The following is a 14,468-nucleotide window of genomic DNA, read 5'->3' as shown; positions in this document are numbered from 1 at the left end:
CAGCGGTCAGTGTTAAATATCATAGCACTGCATGTCTGGGGCATCGGGAGTTGCAGTGAATGGGCTGGTGGCAGTCTAGGCGCCAGGGTGCGGTTTCTGGTTGCCATGGCGACCTGGCGCCTGGGGTTTGTCGAGCCCTGTCTTACACTCCCTGGGACTGAAAAGTTTCATACTTACGCTGGGATCACCGTTGAGATATTTGTATATCGCTATCAAATCTCCTCTCAAGCGTCTCTTCTCCAAGGAGAACAAATTTAGCGCTTTTAGTCATTCCTCATAATTGAGGTCCTCCAGTCCCCATATTAATTTAGTTGCCCTTCTCTGGACTCTCTCCAGTTCCAGCCAGATTGGCAAAGAGGGGTGGAGGACACTAAAAGGAAGCCACTGGAGGGATTGGCAGAGAGGAGTGGAGGGATTGGCAGAGAGGGGTGGAGGACACTGAATGGAAGCCAGTGGAGGGATTGGCAAAGAGGGGTGGAGGACACTGAAAGGAAGCCAGTGGAGAGATTGGCAGAGAGGGGTGGAGGACACTGAATGGAGACCAGTGGAGGGATTGGCAAAGAGGGGTGGAGGACACTGAAAGGAAGCCAGTGGAGAGATTGGCAGAGAGGGGTGGAGGACACTGAATGGAGACCAGTGGAGGGATTGGCAGAGAGGGGTGGAGGACACTGAATGGAAGCCAGTGGATGGATTGGCAGAGAGGTGTGGAGGACACTGAATGGAGGCCAGTGGAGGGATTGGCAGGGAGGGGTGGAGGACACTGAATGGAGGCCAGTGGAGGGATTGGCAGGGAGGGGTGGAGGACACTGAATGGAGGCCAGTGGAGGGATTGGCAGAGAGGGGTGGAGGACACTGAATGGAGACCAGTGGAGGGATTGGCAGGGAGGGGGGGAGGACACTGAATAGAGACCAGTGGAGGGATTGGCAGAGAGGGTGGAGAGATTGGCAGAGAGGGGTGGAAGACACTGAATGGAGACCAGTGGAGGGATTGGCAGACAGGGGTGGAGAAAACACTGAATGGAGACCAGTGGAGGGATTGGAAGAGAGGGGTGGAGGACACAGAATGGAGGCCAGTGGGGGGATTGGCAGAGAGGGGTGGAGGACACAAAATGGAGGCCAGTGGAGGGATTAGCAGAGACTGGTGGTAGAGGACACAGAATGGAGGTCAGTGGAGGGATTGGCAGAGAGAGGTGGAGGACACTGAATGGAAGCCAGTGGAGGGATTGGCAGAGAGGGGTGGAGGGATTGGCAGAGAGGGGTGGAGGACACTGAATGGAGACCAGTGGAGGGATTGGCAGAGAGGGGTGGAGGACACAGAATGGAGGCCAGTGGGGGGATTGGCAGAGAGGGGTGGAGGACACAGAATGGAGGCCAGTGGAGGGATTGGCAGAGAGGGGTGGAGGACACAGAATGGAGGCCAGTGGAGGGATTGGCAGAGAGAGGTGGAGGACACTAAATGGAGGCCAGTGGGGGGATTGGAAGAGAGGGGTGGAGGACACTGAATGGAGGCCAGTGGGGGGATTGGAAGAGAGGGGTGGAAGACACTAATTGGAGGCCAGTGGAGGGATTGGCAGAGAGGGGTGGAGGACACTAATTGGAGGCCAGTGGGGGGATTGGAAGAGAGGGGTGGAAGACACTAATTGGAGGCCAGTGGGGGGATTGGCAGAGAGGGGAGGAGGACACTGAATGGAGGCCAGTGGAGATATTGGCAGAGAGGGGTGGAGGACACTGAACGGTTGACAGCAGTGTTCATAATGGACTGAAGAAGGGAAGTCCATGTAAAGGTAAGCCAATGAGAAGGGAGTCACAGTAGCCAAGACGAGAGATAAGCTGGTAGCGAATTAGAAGCTATGTGGTGTTGTTGGTTAGGAAGGGACATACCTTGGAGATGTTGCGGAGGTTGAGGCAGAGAGATTTGGGCAGTGATTGGATTTGGGACTGAAAGGAGAGCTCGGAGTCCTGGGTTACACCTTTCACCCTGCCATACTGGGACGGACTTCTATTTGTGCCATCGATGTGGACAGAGAAGTCAGGGGAAGGAGCATGAGAAAGGAGGAGCTCAGTTTTGGGTAGATTGAGTTTGAGGAGATGGTGCGATATATCTGTTATAGTAAATTTAGTGAGGTGCGAGGAGATATAGGTATAGCAGGCAGTAAGAGTTTAAACTCACCCACAAGATGCAATGGCAGTTCAGAGTGAGAGGAAGTCCTAGTGCTCCCCCGGCTGTATCATGTGACCTAAACCGAGGTGGAGGCTCCCTCAGCTCTGAACTGCCATTGTCAGATGAGAAGACAGAGCTCTAATAAAAATGTCATAAATACTGCAGAGCAACACACAACAAACATAGAGAGACACCTCACTGAACACAGGACTGGTACCAGCAACGCTCCTTACTGTAAATACAAAATAAGATCTTATTACCTCCTCTAGTGCCAGTTCCAGCAATGTCTCCTCTCTACTTCCTCCCAACTCACCTCTCACCTGGAACTTCTTGTCTGTAGCTGACATCACTTCCTGTCTGTACCTGACATCACTTCCTGTCTTCCATAGAGACTTTTCTGTTTTGGTATGAGATCATCACCTTGTGGAGCTCAGAGGAACTGCAGCCCAGAGAAGCGTCTCGTAGTGTGAACACGGCCTTGTCATTGTTGCCAAGTGTCCCAGATGCTACAGAACAGGCCCGAGATTTAGTCTACTGTCCCGCTAAATCCATAACCTCTAGGTTCCAAGATGTTGTGCGGAGAGGCAGTGAGGTGATGACTTCCAGAACACTCTGGGTTCCATCATCAGGCACTGCAAGTGTAGCGCTGGTAGATTTGCGGTCTACCATATGTTAGGTAAATTTAGTAACTTGTTCGTTAAATAGGTTAGGTTTGCCTCTGTTCCAGCTTGGCTGACGTTGTGTGTGTTTCCATACTGTCCGGTGGGTGTCGCTGTTATCACTGGTCAGTGTTGGAAGGGCAGCGTGTCAAAGCGTATGGATGCTCTTCTGTCCCGGAGACAACTCGGTGGAGGTGGTCCTCCGAGTTGCATTCTGGGCGAGGGTATTTATGGGACAGACACCATATTGTGGGGTTCGTTTTACAGCCACCTGCTGGCCCTCCTGGCCGACAGGTATGCGTTAGAGAGAAATCTCGTGGCCCTCCGTTCTGGAGGCCCACGTCGCTGCGGCTCAGGGGTGGGCCCAGAAGCTTGTCTGGGGCCTACCACAGCAGCCGAGAAATGGTCCTGAGCTGTCTATCCAGAGGGAAGAAGCTGGACAACCGAGGAGATCCCAGGGGAGGACCCGTCATGGAAGGATCACGCAGAGTGCTGGTCTGGAGAGGGGCCTGGTGACTCAGTTGGAGGACGTATCCTAAAAGTAACTATACAGCATAGTGTTGCCGGGTTGGATTAAAGGTTCAAGCACTGTGACTGACGTTCATTGGAGAAAACCAATACATCTTGTGGCAGAGGATCGTACGGGTTTATCCCAAACAAGTCTGTGGCAGAGACTTTTGTTCGTGCTACGTACTGGCTGCTAGGCAAGTGAGAGAGGCCTATGCAGGCGAGCAAAGAGTGTGTCCCACGAGGGGAGCGCATTCTACTGTAATATCCAAATTCTACCAGGACATTTGTCAAGAATCTTACAAGAAGATATTTGAGTTTCTTCTGCAGTTTCCCTTCTGCCTCTTTCCTGCTACTTCCTTAGTAAATCGTTTAATAAAGCATTCAAAACGTACTCAAGTGTTGGCGCGTGTATTGTCCAGAGGTAAACTCAACGGAACCCTAGACCCGGTGCCAGTAAAACAGAGGGAAGGAGAGTGAAGGTAACAAGCCTGCTTAAACCAGCAGCTCCGCCGAGAGTTATTGCTACACAAGTATAGCGAACTGTTTGGGTGGAGTGACTAGAGTTGCCACCTCGTCCCTTTAAACCTGAACACATATGAATTACACGGGTTCTGTGGCTGATTACAGTGGTAATTAAACTCACTTGGTGCCTTATCTGCAATAAGTTAGCCTCAGAACCTGTGTAATTCATATGTGTTAGGGTTTAAAGGGATGAGGTGACAACCCTAGGAGTGACCTCCTTTTTGATAGTGAAAGTAGAACTCTGACATCAGTGGATCAGGAGCGTGTGATCAAGTCCGTGTCACCACTGACCAACAATGCTGGGCTGGGTCTACACGTTGTTCTCACTGATGCCAATAATGAGACTATTTTTCATGTATTTTTTTTGTGTTGGGTCTCCATTAAAAACAGAGAGTGATGTCCAAGATCTCCAAAATGGTCCCAAAGCTTTAATCACATCGTTACAGCATAAAGCAACGTTTCGGAGCCACGGAGGACCCTTTCAAGGGGCATTTCAAGGATAAGGGTCTGGCATGAACCCCATGCCTTCCCAAAGTTCTGTCCCTGGCCTCCATCCTGAAGCATACGAAGCCACATGCCCTGCAGAAAAAAAAGGCATGGGATCCCCCTCAAATTCCATACCTTGTCTAGAATAAGGGTCTGATATGGATTTCGAGAGGGATCCCATTGTAAGAGAAGCTCTGGACAGGTTGGAATGAAAAGGCTGGCTCATGCTCATACTTACTGTATGTGCATGGTCATAATTCTGAGCAAAATCTCAAAGCAACAGGCATTGTCACATTCGCGCAAATGTATCAGCATGTGGAGAAAACATATGCGCATGTGCACACATAAGGGCACTGGCACCAAACAGCCTATTTCATCTGAACTCTGACATGGATGGATTGATGAGTGATCTTCAGCTAGGTCCTGCTTGACCTGCCTACCCATGTAATTCTTGGCTTGCCCCAGACCTGTCCTTGGAATTCTGTCTGCTGTGACCTTGGCTTGTATTCGGACTCTGCTCCTGTCTTGCGTTCCTGTACCTCACTGTCTGGCTGTGTACTGATCCCGGCTTGTGTCCTGACCCTGTCTCTGCTGGATGTTCCTGTACCTCACTGCCAGGCTGTGTACCTATCCTGGCTTGTGTCTTGACCCTGTATCTGCCTGATGTTCCTGTACCTCGCTGCCCGGCTGTGAACTGATCCTGGCTTGTGTCCTGACTCTGCCTGATGTTCCTGTGCCTTGCTGCCCCGCTGTGGACCGATCCTGGCTAGTGTCCTGACCCTGTCTCTGCCTGATGTTCCTGTACCTCGCTGTCTGGCTGTGTACCGATCCCGGCTTGTGTCCTGACCCTGTCTCTGCTGGATGTTCCTGTACCCCGCTGCCCGGCTATGTACCTATCCTGGCTTGTGTCCTGACCGTGTCTCTGGCTGATGTTCCTGTACCTCACTGCCCGGCTGTGTACCTATCCCGGCTTGTGACCTGACCCTGCCTCTGGCTGATGTTCCTGTACCTCATTGCCCGGCTGTGTACCTATCCTGGCTTGTGTCCTGACCCTGTAACTGCCTGATGTTGCTGGACCTCGCTGCCCGGCTGTGTACTGATTCCAGCTTGTGTCCTAACCCTGTCTCTACCTGATGTTCCTGTACCTTGCTGTCTGGCTGTGGACTAATCCTGGCTAGTGTCCTGACCCTGTCTCTGCCTGATGTTCCTGTACCTCACTGCCTGGCTATGTACCTATCCTGGCTTGTGTCCTGACTCTGCCGGATGTTCCTGTACCTTGCTGCCCAGCTGTGGACCAATCCTGGCTAGTGTCCTGACCCTGTAACTGCCTGATGTTCCTGTACCTCGCTGTCTGGCTGTGTACCGAATCCAGCTTGTGTCCTGACCCTGTCTCTGCTGGATGTTCCTGTACCCCGCTGCTCGGCTGTGTACCTATCCTGGCTTGTGTCCTGACCCTATCTCTGCTGGGTGTTCCTGTACCCCACTGCTCGGCTGTGTACCTATCCTGGCTTGTGTCCTGACCGTGTCTCTGCCTGATGTTCCTGTACCTCGCTGCCCAGCTGTGTACTGATCCCGGCTTGTGTCCTGAGTCTGCCTGATGTTCCTGTACCTCGCTGCCCGGCTGTGGACTGATCCTGACTTGTGTCCTGACCCTGTCTCTGCCTGATGTTCCTGTACCTCGCTGCCCGGCTGCGTACCGATCCCGGCTTGTGTCCTGGCCCTGTCTCTGCTGGATGGTTCCTGTACCTCGCTGCACGGCTGTTGATGACCTTTTGGCTTGTGTCCTGGCTACGTTCCTGTGTGCCAATTAAGTGTCACCATGTTCCAGTTCCTGCCTAGTGATCTATGGTCACCTGCTTCCTGCAAACCCCAGATGGAGCTACCTGCTACACTGGCCCTTGTGCCACCCTGTGCCCTCACACTTCCAGTTATCACTACCAGGGGGTATTGGACAAGGGGTGCAAGAGAAGCCCCCTTTCCAGCTCGATCTCCACCAGGTGCGTGACACACAAACTTTTTTTTTCTGCAGGGCATGGTATGCTTCTGGAGGAGGGATTGGCAGACAGGGGTGGAGGACACTGAATCTAGAACAGTAGAGGGATTGGCAGAGAGGGGTGGAGGACACTGAATGGAGACCTGACATCAATAACCAGGGGTGTTGGGCAAGAGAAGCCCACTCTCCAGCTCGATCTGCACCAGGTATGTGACACCCATACTTTTTCTTCTGTAGGGAATGAGGCCTGGTATGGCTCCAGAGTAAGGCCAGGCCTTGAACATTGGGAAGGTACCTTGCCATGAGGCCCCACCTGGCAAGACACCTTTTCACCATGTCGATGGGGATAAAGGCCTCATCTCCACATCCTTGGACCGGCTGAGGATGGGGTCTGCAAATGGTGAGGGGTTTAATGGAATGTTGATGGCTGTTAAAGATGAGGGGGGCCTTTTGACATCCAACCCTCCCTCCTACGTAATATGAGAAAGGGAGTTCCTTGTTACTCCTAAACACCAAGGAACATATTAAACACATGAACACCAAGACACTCTCAAACAAACCTTTATTAAAAATAAACAATATTCAAATAGACGAAAAAATTTACCCGTATCACCTAGACATATAGATTGATCAACGATGCCCTAGCAACCTTCACCACGGCAATCCTCTACCACTGCAGTCCCACCCACAAATGAAAGCTCCCTGACTTGCGAATGTTAAAAAAACAGCTGAGGATCCTGCCTGACATCATTGACCATACATGGTCATGGCCATATGTGGTCAACGACGTCACCTGGGATCACTTAGCAGCACTAATTTAGTTTCTATGTCACCATTGCTGGAGTACAGCCAACAGGTCCACAGCTTCAAATACAGGATTGAGGCATCGCCCAAGCATTTAATGTAATGTAGTTGTGCGTTTTATTTCGCCTTTTAACTGCATTAAACCAGCCGCTTGCCTCTGAGTGGTAAATTTTTTTACCACATGGCCACCCATGCACTTTTTTCTTTTACCTAAAGCTTGCAAGTTGTCCTTGAAGAAGGCAAAAAATATATACAAGAGTTAGCTCCCATAGACTGCAATGGGTTTTGGGTGCTAGGTTTGGGATCTGCAGACTTCAGGCTGGGCTTGCAGATCCTTCAACGAACTGAACCCAAGCCAGTTCACTCATCACTACTTCCCTGTGCGGGATCCTCGATGTATAACAAGGTCTTAATTCGGTGCGTAATGGTTTCCGCACGGGCACTCTCCCCTTGTGAGACAAAATGTTGATTTCTTTATAAAAAAACTCACACGCTCAGGTCAGGGAAAGATCTTTTCCCGGTCGTGGCGCACCTGGTGTGCGGTGAGATTGGACTTCTGTGAGAAACCTTTCCCGCACTCGCTGCACACATACGGCCTCTCGCCCGTGTGCATTCTCTGATGAGTGTAAATATGGGACTTCTTTGAAAAACGTCTCCCGCACTCAGGGCAGGCATACGGCTTCTCACCCGTGTGAGACCTCTGATGGGCAACAAGGTCTGAATTGCACGGAAAACATTTCCCGCACTCGGCGCAGAAATACACCTTTTCGCCCGTGTGCAACCTCTGGTGTCTGACAAGACAAGACTTCTGTAAAAAACACTTCCCGCACTCGAGGCAGGAATATGTCTTCTCGCCCACGTGCATTCTCTGATGAGTGTAAAGATGGGCCTTCCTTGAAAAATGTTTCCCGCACTCGGGGCAGGAATGTGGCTTCTCCTGCGTGTGCAATCTCTGATGTATGGCAAGATTGGACTTTCGTGAAAAACATTTCCCGCACTCGGGACAGGAATACGACTTCTCCTCCTGGTGGGATTTCAGATGTGCAGAGAACGTTAAATCAGAACTAAAACTTTCCCCGCATTCAGGACAGGGAAATGTCTTCTCCCCCTGAATTCCGACACCATCCCTCACAGTACGAGGTTGCTCAAAGGGATTCCATGGTCTATCCACACTGTGAAGTCCACCATCCATAGCTGAGCTCATTGTCTTTTCTGCGGCACAATGTCGTATGGAGTCCTCATCTGCCATTTTACAAACTATAAATACGGTGAGACGGTCCTGTGAGGGTATCTCCATGGTGTGTCCTGAAAGAAAAGACATGAGATGGTTAGTCAGTCAAAGGGCCTTTGGTCCTCCTCCCAGATCACTTCTACATTTACACAGCCTTGTCAGAAGAGCAGGAACCAATGGGGACTGGGAGGTCCATGCTCTTCACACAACCACAAGCCTAGGCACTGGGTCATGTGATCTCTGATAAACAAGAGGGTCAAAGTCCAGACTTGTAGACCTTTTTAGCAAAGAACAAGTGGTCATAGGCATACAATTTGTGTTATCATGTCTATGCTAATTAAACTAGGAGTGACACACAACCTAATACTGCCAGCTGAACCCCAGGACGGGTATCAGTACAGGGAGGTGACCATTATCAACCTATTACTGTCTGATATCACTCAGCTCCCGCCCTATTCTGGACCAATCAGAGAGCAGTAACAGAGCAGAGATAAGAGAAGAATATATTATGGGTCACCTGTGCTGATCTCTGTAGGAGTGTCCTCCTCTATGAATGTCCTCGTCATTCCAGCCTCCTCCCTATATTGCTGATCCTCCCATACATACTCCTCCTCCACGTCACCCTCAACTTTCATGTTCATCAGATCTTCACCCTAAACCAACAGAATGGCAGAAAATAACATCTGTAACAGAAGTATTTATGATGTGAGATCACATAGAAAATATCATCTTGTAGAGTCCACACATCGTCTCCACATGTCAGAGTGTTCAATCACTTTATGTTCCCGACCCTCAACTCCACCTACCTGATGATGGTGAGAGATGGTTTGACTTTCCTGTGTGGAATACAGAGGATGGGGAGATCTCTCTGGTGGGTTCCTGAGATTAGATGAATCCATCATATCCTTGTGTCCTTCTGGAAAATTCTTCATCACACCATACTTCCCATCCTCCTCTATATACTCTTCTTTTATATTGATACTATCCTGGAGGTTTCCCCTCTGAATATATAATAAAACATTCATTGTAACAAACATGCTTGTATATAAATCATAACTGCCAATAACTGTTCCTCATCTACCTGATAAAGTTTTGTATAGTTGTGACCTTCCTGTGTGGAATATTGTGAATACAGAGGACGGGGACATCTCTCTGGTGGGTTTCTGTAGCTGGATGACTCCACCATGGTGTCCTGGTACAGATCTTTGTATCCTTTTGGAATCTCTGACTCCAACATCACCCCATCCTCCTTCTCTTTTATCTCTTCTTTAACCTCAACTTTAGGATCTCTCGGGTTTCCACTCTATAATAAAAATGATATCAATTGTAACAATGCAGATAATGTACAGATCCTAATGATATTATCAGTGATTGTTCCTCATCTACCTGATAATGGTGAGGGATGGTGTGATCTTCCTGTGTGGAATCCCGGGAATAAAGAGGACGGGGACATCTCTCTGGTGGGCTATTAGTTGGCTCCATTGTGACATCTGTGTGTCCCCCTGAAAACGCCATCATCACACCATACTCCTCATCCTCCTCTGTATGCTCTTCTTTCACATTTATACGATCTCTAAGAGTTCCACTCTAAATATATAATAAAACATTCATTGTAACAAACATGCTTATGAATAAATCACCACTACCAATAATAGTCAATCATCTACCTGATCATGCAGTGCATAGTTGTGATCTTCCTGTGTGGAATCCCGGGAATACAGAGGACGGGGACATTTCTCTGGTGGGTTCCCATTACTGGATCCATCTGTAGGAAACACACACACTGACTGAATACATTGTTTCTATGTGTTTATCAGATGATGGGGGATCTAGGTGGACCCTCCGTACTGCTCTATCCTTTACAATAAAGTCTCCTCTTACCCGGTGATGTGAGGGGCGGCTGATTGTCCATCATGACGTCCTTGTAGAGATCCTTGTGTCCTTCTAAATACTCCCACTCCTCCATGGAGAAATAGACAGTGACATCCTGACACCTTATAGGAACCTGACACACACAATGATACAGTCACCATCCAGACACATCCCTTGTCTGTTACTGGATAATGTCCCAGAATTCCCAGAATCCTCCTCACCTCTCCTGTCAGCAGCTCCATCATCTTCTTGGTGACTTCTAGAATCTTCTCCATGTTGTGTCTCTCAGGTTTTAGGGAGTCACATGGAGGCACTGTGATGGTCATATGATCACCTGACTTCAGAAGAGGAAATCTCTGTATTGGAGAACCAATAGGAATATCATGTTAGAATCCCAGAATCCTCCTCACCTCTCCGGTCAGGTATGTGTTTTATTAATAGAGATAAGAGTGATGTCAGGTGACCTCCCAGAATCCTCCTCACCTCTCCGGTCAGGTATGTGTTTTATTAATAGAGATAAGAGTGATGTCATGTGACCTCCCAGAATCCTCCTCACCTCTCCGGTCAGGTCTGTGTTTTATTAATAGAGATAAGAGTGATGTCATGTGACCTCCCAGAATCCTCCTCACCTCTCCGGTCAGGTCTGTGTTTTATTAATAGAGATAAGAGTGATGTCTTGTGACCTCCCAGAATCCTCCTCACCTCTCCGGTCAGGTCTGTGTTTTATTAATAGAGATAAGAGTGATGTCATGTGACCTCCCAGAATCCTCCTCACCTCTCCGGTCAGGTCTGTGTTTTATTAATAGAGATAAGAGTGATGTCATGTGACCTCCCAGAGTCCTCCTCACCTCTCCGGTCAGGTCTGTGTTTTATTAATAGAGATAAGAGTGATGTCATGTGACCTCCCAGAGTCCTCCTCACCTCTCCGGTCAGGTCTGTGTTTTATTAATAGAGATAAGAGTGATGTCATGTGACCTCCCAGAATCCTCCTCACCTCTCCGGTCAGGTCTGTGTTTTATTAATAGAGATAAGAGTGATGTCATGTGACCTCCCAGAATCCTCCTCACCTCTCCGGTCAGGTCTGTGTTTTATTAATAGAGATAAGAGTGATGTCATGTGACCTCCCAGAATCCTCCTCACCTCTCCGGTCAGAAGGTAGATAATTTCCAGGGTGAGGTTTAGTATCCTCTCAGTCACGTGATCCTGGTCCTCCTCCATCCTCATTGATGTGGTCATGTCATCTATGTGGGATTCTCTGTAGATGAATAGGGGAGAATTATTTGGATTGTATTGGTTGTACAGTATTAGGACGGTGATTCAAGGCATTAATAATCGGGCTGCCCCCAGTGGGAGCTGGCACAAGTAGATTGGGTGAATTAGTGTTCGTTGTGTTCCTTGCCTTGTATACCTGTTGAACGCAGAAGTTAGGCATGGGTAACAGAGATTGCAGGGCTCAGGAGTGCATAATGCACAGGCCAGTGTACAGAGTATAACCATAAATTACTCTCTGCTCATAATTAATTCCCCCTACCTCCCCTCAATCCCACATTCCCAGCAGTACAAATCTCTCCCATCAACCCAAAGCCACACTTGTATAGATTTCCCTCCATAGCCCTAAACCCACTTGTACAGACATCTCCCACACAACTACCCCCATGATCCTGTAATAATCACTCGCTGACAAGGAGTTCCAGAGGATGGAGGAGAGCATGGGAGGAGGTGACAATGGAGCTAAAGAGCAGGAGGTCTTGGGAGGAGCTGAGAGGACAGTTTAGTTTGTATTTTGTGATGAGGTTAGTGATGTAGCTGGGGACGGAGTTATGGATGGCTTTGTAAGTTCTTGTTAGTATTTTTAATTCTATTCAAGCCAGTGAAGGGGTTGGCAGAGATGGGTGGAGGACACTGAATGGAAGCCAGTGGAGGGATTGGAAGAGAGGGGTGGAGGACACTGAATGGAGGCCAGTGGAGGGATTGGCAGAGAGGGGTGGAGTACACTGAATGGAGGCCAGTGAAGGGATTGGCAGAGAGGGGTGGAGGACACTGAATGGAGGTCAGTGGAGGGATTGGCAGAGAGGGGTGGAGGATACTGAATGGAAGCCAGTGGTGGGATTGGTAGAGAGGGGTGGATGACACTGAATGGAAGCCAGTGGTGGGATTGGTAGAGAGGAGTGGAGAACACTGAATGGAAGCCAGTGGAGGGATTGGAAGAGAGGGGTGGAGGACACTGAATGTAGGCCAGTGAAGGTATTGGCAGAGAGGGGTGGAGGACACCGAATGGAAGCCAGTGGAGGGATTGGTAGAGAGGGGTGAAGGACACTGAATGGAAGCCAGTGGAGGGATTGGTGGGAGGGGTGAAGGACACTGAATGGAGAGCAGTGGAGGGATTGGCAGAGAGGGGTGAAGGACACTGAATGGAGGCCAATGGAGGGATTGGTAGAGAGGGGTGAAGGACACTGAACGGAGACCAGTTGAGGGATTGGTGGGAGGGGTGAAGGACACTGAATGGAGACCAGTGGAGGGATTGGCAGAGAGGGGTGGAGGACACTGAATGGAGACCAGTGGAGGGATTGGTGGGAGGGGTGGAGGACACTGAATGGAGACCAGTGGAGGGATTGGTAGAGAGGGGTGAAGGACACTGAATGGAGACCAGTGGAGGGATTGGTGGGAGGGGTGAAGGACACTGAATGGAGACCAGTGGAGGGATTGGCAGAGAGGGGTGGAGGACACTGAATGGAGACCAGTGGAGGGATTGGTGGGAGGGGTGGAGGACACTGAATGGAGACCAGTGGAGGGATTGGCAGAGAGGGATGAAGGACACTGAATGGAGGCCAGTGGAGGGATTGGCAGAGAGGGATGAAGGACACTGAATGGAGGCCAGTGGAGGGATTGGCAGAGAGGGGTGAAGGACACTGAACGGAGACCAGTGGAGGGATTGGCAGAGAGGGGTGGAGGACACTGAATGGAGACCAGTGGAGGGATTGGCAGAGAGGGGTGGAGGACACTGAATGGAGACCAGTGGAGGGATTGGTGGGAGGGGTGGAGGACACTGAATGGAGACCAGTGGAGGGATTGGTAGAGAGGGGTGAAGGACACTGAATGGAGACCAGTGGAGGGATTGGTGGGAGGGGTGAAGGACACTGAATGGAGACTAGTGGAGGGATTGGTGGGAGGGGTGGAGGACACTGAATGGAGACCAGTGGAGGGATTGGTAGAGAGGGGTGAAGGACACTGAATGGAGACCAGTGGAGGGATTGGTGGGAGGGGTGAAGGACACTGAATGGAGACCAGTGGAGGGATTGGCAGAGAGGGGTGGAGGACACTGAATGGAGACCAGTGGAGGGATTGGTGGGAGGGGTGGAGGACACTGAATGGAGACCAGTGGAGGGATTGGCAGAGAGGGATGAAGGACACTGAATGGAGACCAGTGGAGGGATTGGCAGAGAGGGGTGGAGGACACTGAATGGAGACCAGTGGAGGGATTGGTGGGAGGGGTGGAGGACACTGAATGGAGACCAGTGGAGGGATTGGTAGAGAGGGGTGAAGGACACTGAATGGAGACCAGTGGAGGGATTGGTGGGAGGGGTGAAGGACACTGAATGGAGACTAGTGGAGGGATTGGCAGAGAGGGGTGGAGGACACTGAATGGAGACCAGTGGAGGGATTGGTGGGAGGGGTGGAGGACACTGAATGGAGACCAGTGGAGGGATTGGCAGAGAGGGGTGAAGGACACTGAATGGAGGCCAGTGGAGGGATTGGCAGAGAGGGGTGAAGGACACTGAACGGAGACCAGTGGAGGGATTGGCAGAGAGGGGTGGAGGACACTGAATGGAGACCAGTGGAGGGATTGGTAGAGAGGGGTGAAGGACACTGAATGGAGACCAGTGGAGGGATTGGTGGGAGGGGTGGAGGACACTGAATGGAGACCAGTGGAGGGATTGGCAGAGAGGGATGAAGGACACTGAATGGAGGCCAGTGGAGGGATTGGCAGAGAGGGATGAAGGACACTGAATGGAGGCCAGTGGAGGGATTGGCAGAGAGGGGTGAAGGACACTGAACGGAGACCAGTGGAGGGATTGGCAGAGAGGGGTGGAGGACACTGAATGGAGACCAGTGGAGGGATTGGCAGAGAGGGGTGGAGGACACTGAATGGAGACCAGTGGAGGGATTGGTGGGAGGGGTGGAGGACACTGAATGGAGACCAGTGGAGGGATTGGTAGAGAGGGGTGAAGG

General features: G+C 50.5%; 3 protein-coding genes across 4 annotated transcripts in view; 2 read left to right on the top strand and 1 right to left on the bottom strand.

Moving 5' to 3' along the window:
• The window catches only part of LOC141104959 (uncharacterized), a 664,134-nt gene that overhangs the window by 75,404 nt on the left and 574,262 nt on the right, over positions 1-14,468 (top strand). The window lies entirely within an intron of this gene.
• Positions 1-14,468, top strand: part of LOC141104789 (uncharacterized) — a 317,556-nt gene that overhangs the window by 88,128 nt on the left and 214,960 nt on the right. The window lies entirely within an intron of this gene.
• On the bottom strand, positions 6,877-10,406 carry LOC141104819 (uncharacterized). Its single transcript, XM_073594589.1, has 7 exons — positions 10,248-10,406; positions 10,034-10,131; positions 9,753-9,953; positions 9,448-9,669; positions 9,173-9,367; positions 8,884-9,019; positions 6,877-8,440 (listed from the first exon to the last, which is right to left on the bottom strand). Exons 1-7 carry the CDS (start codon positions 10,330-10,332, stop codon positions 7,635-7,637), a joined length of 1,743 nt encoding a protein of 580 aa, XP_073450690.1. The 5' UTR covers positions 10,333-10,406; the 3' UTR covers positions 6,877-7,634.

This window comes from Aquarana catesbeiana, linkage group LG08 (genome assembly GCF_042186555.1).
Source record: "Aquarana catesbeiana isolate 2022-GZ linkage group LG08, ASM4218655v1, whole genome shotgun sequence".
NCBI lineage: Eukaryota > Metazoa > Chordata > Amphibia > Anura > Ranidae > Aquarana > Aquarana catesbeiana.
The sequence above is the reverse complement of the archived record's forward strand: the minus strand, read 5'-3'. Positions and strand labels throughout refer to the sequence as shown.

Coding starts and splice junctions, on each gene's coding strand:
- LOC141104819 (XM_073594589.1), bottom strand. CDS start 10,332: ATGGAGGAGTGGGAGTATTTAGAAGGACACAAGGATCTCTACAAGGAC. Junction 9,670..9,752: donor CCATCCCTCACCATTATCAG/GTAGATGAGGAA, acceptor TTTTTATTATAG/AGTGGAAACCCGAGAGATCC. Junction 8,441..8,883: donor TCCTACAGAGATCAGCACAG/GTGACCCATAAT, acceptor CTTTTCTTTCAG/GACACACCATGGAGATACCC.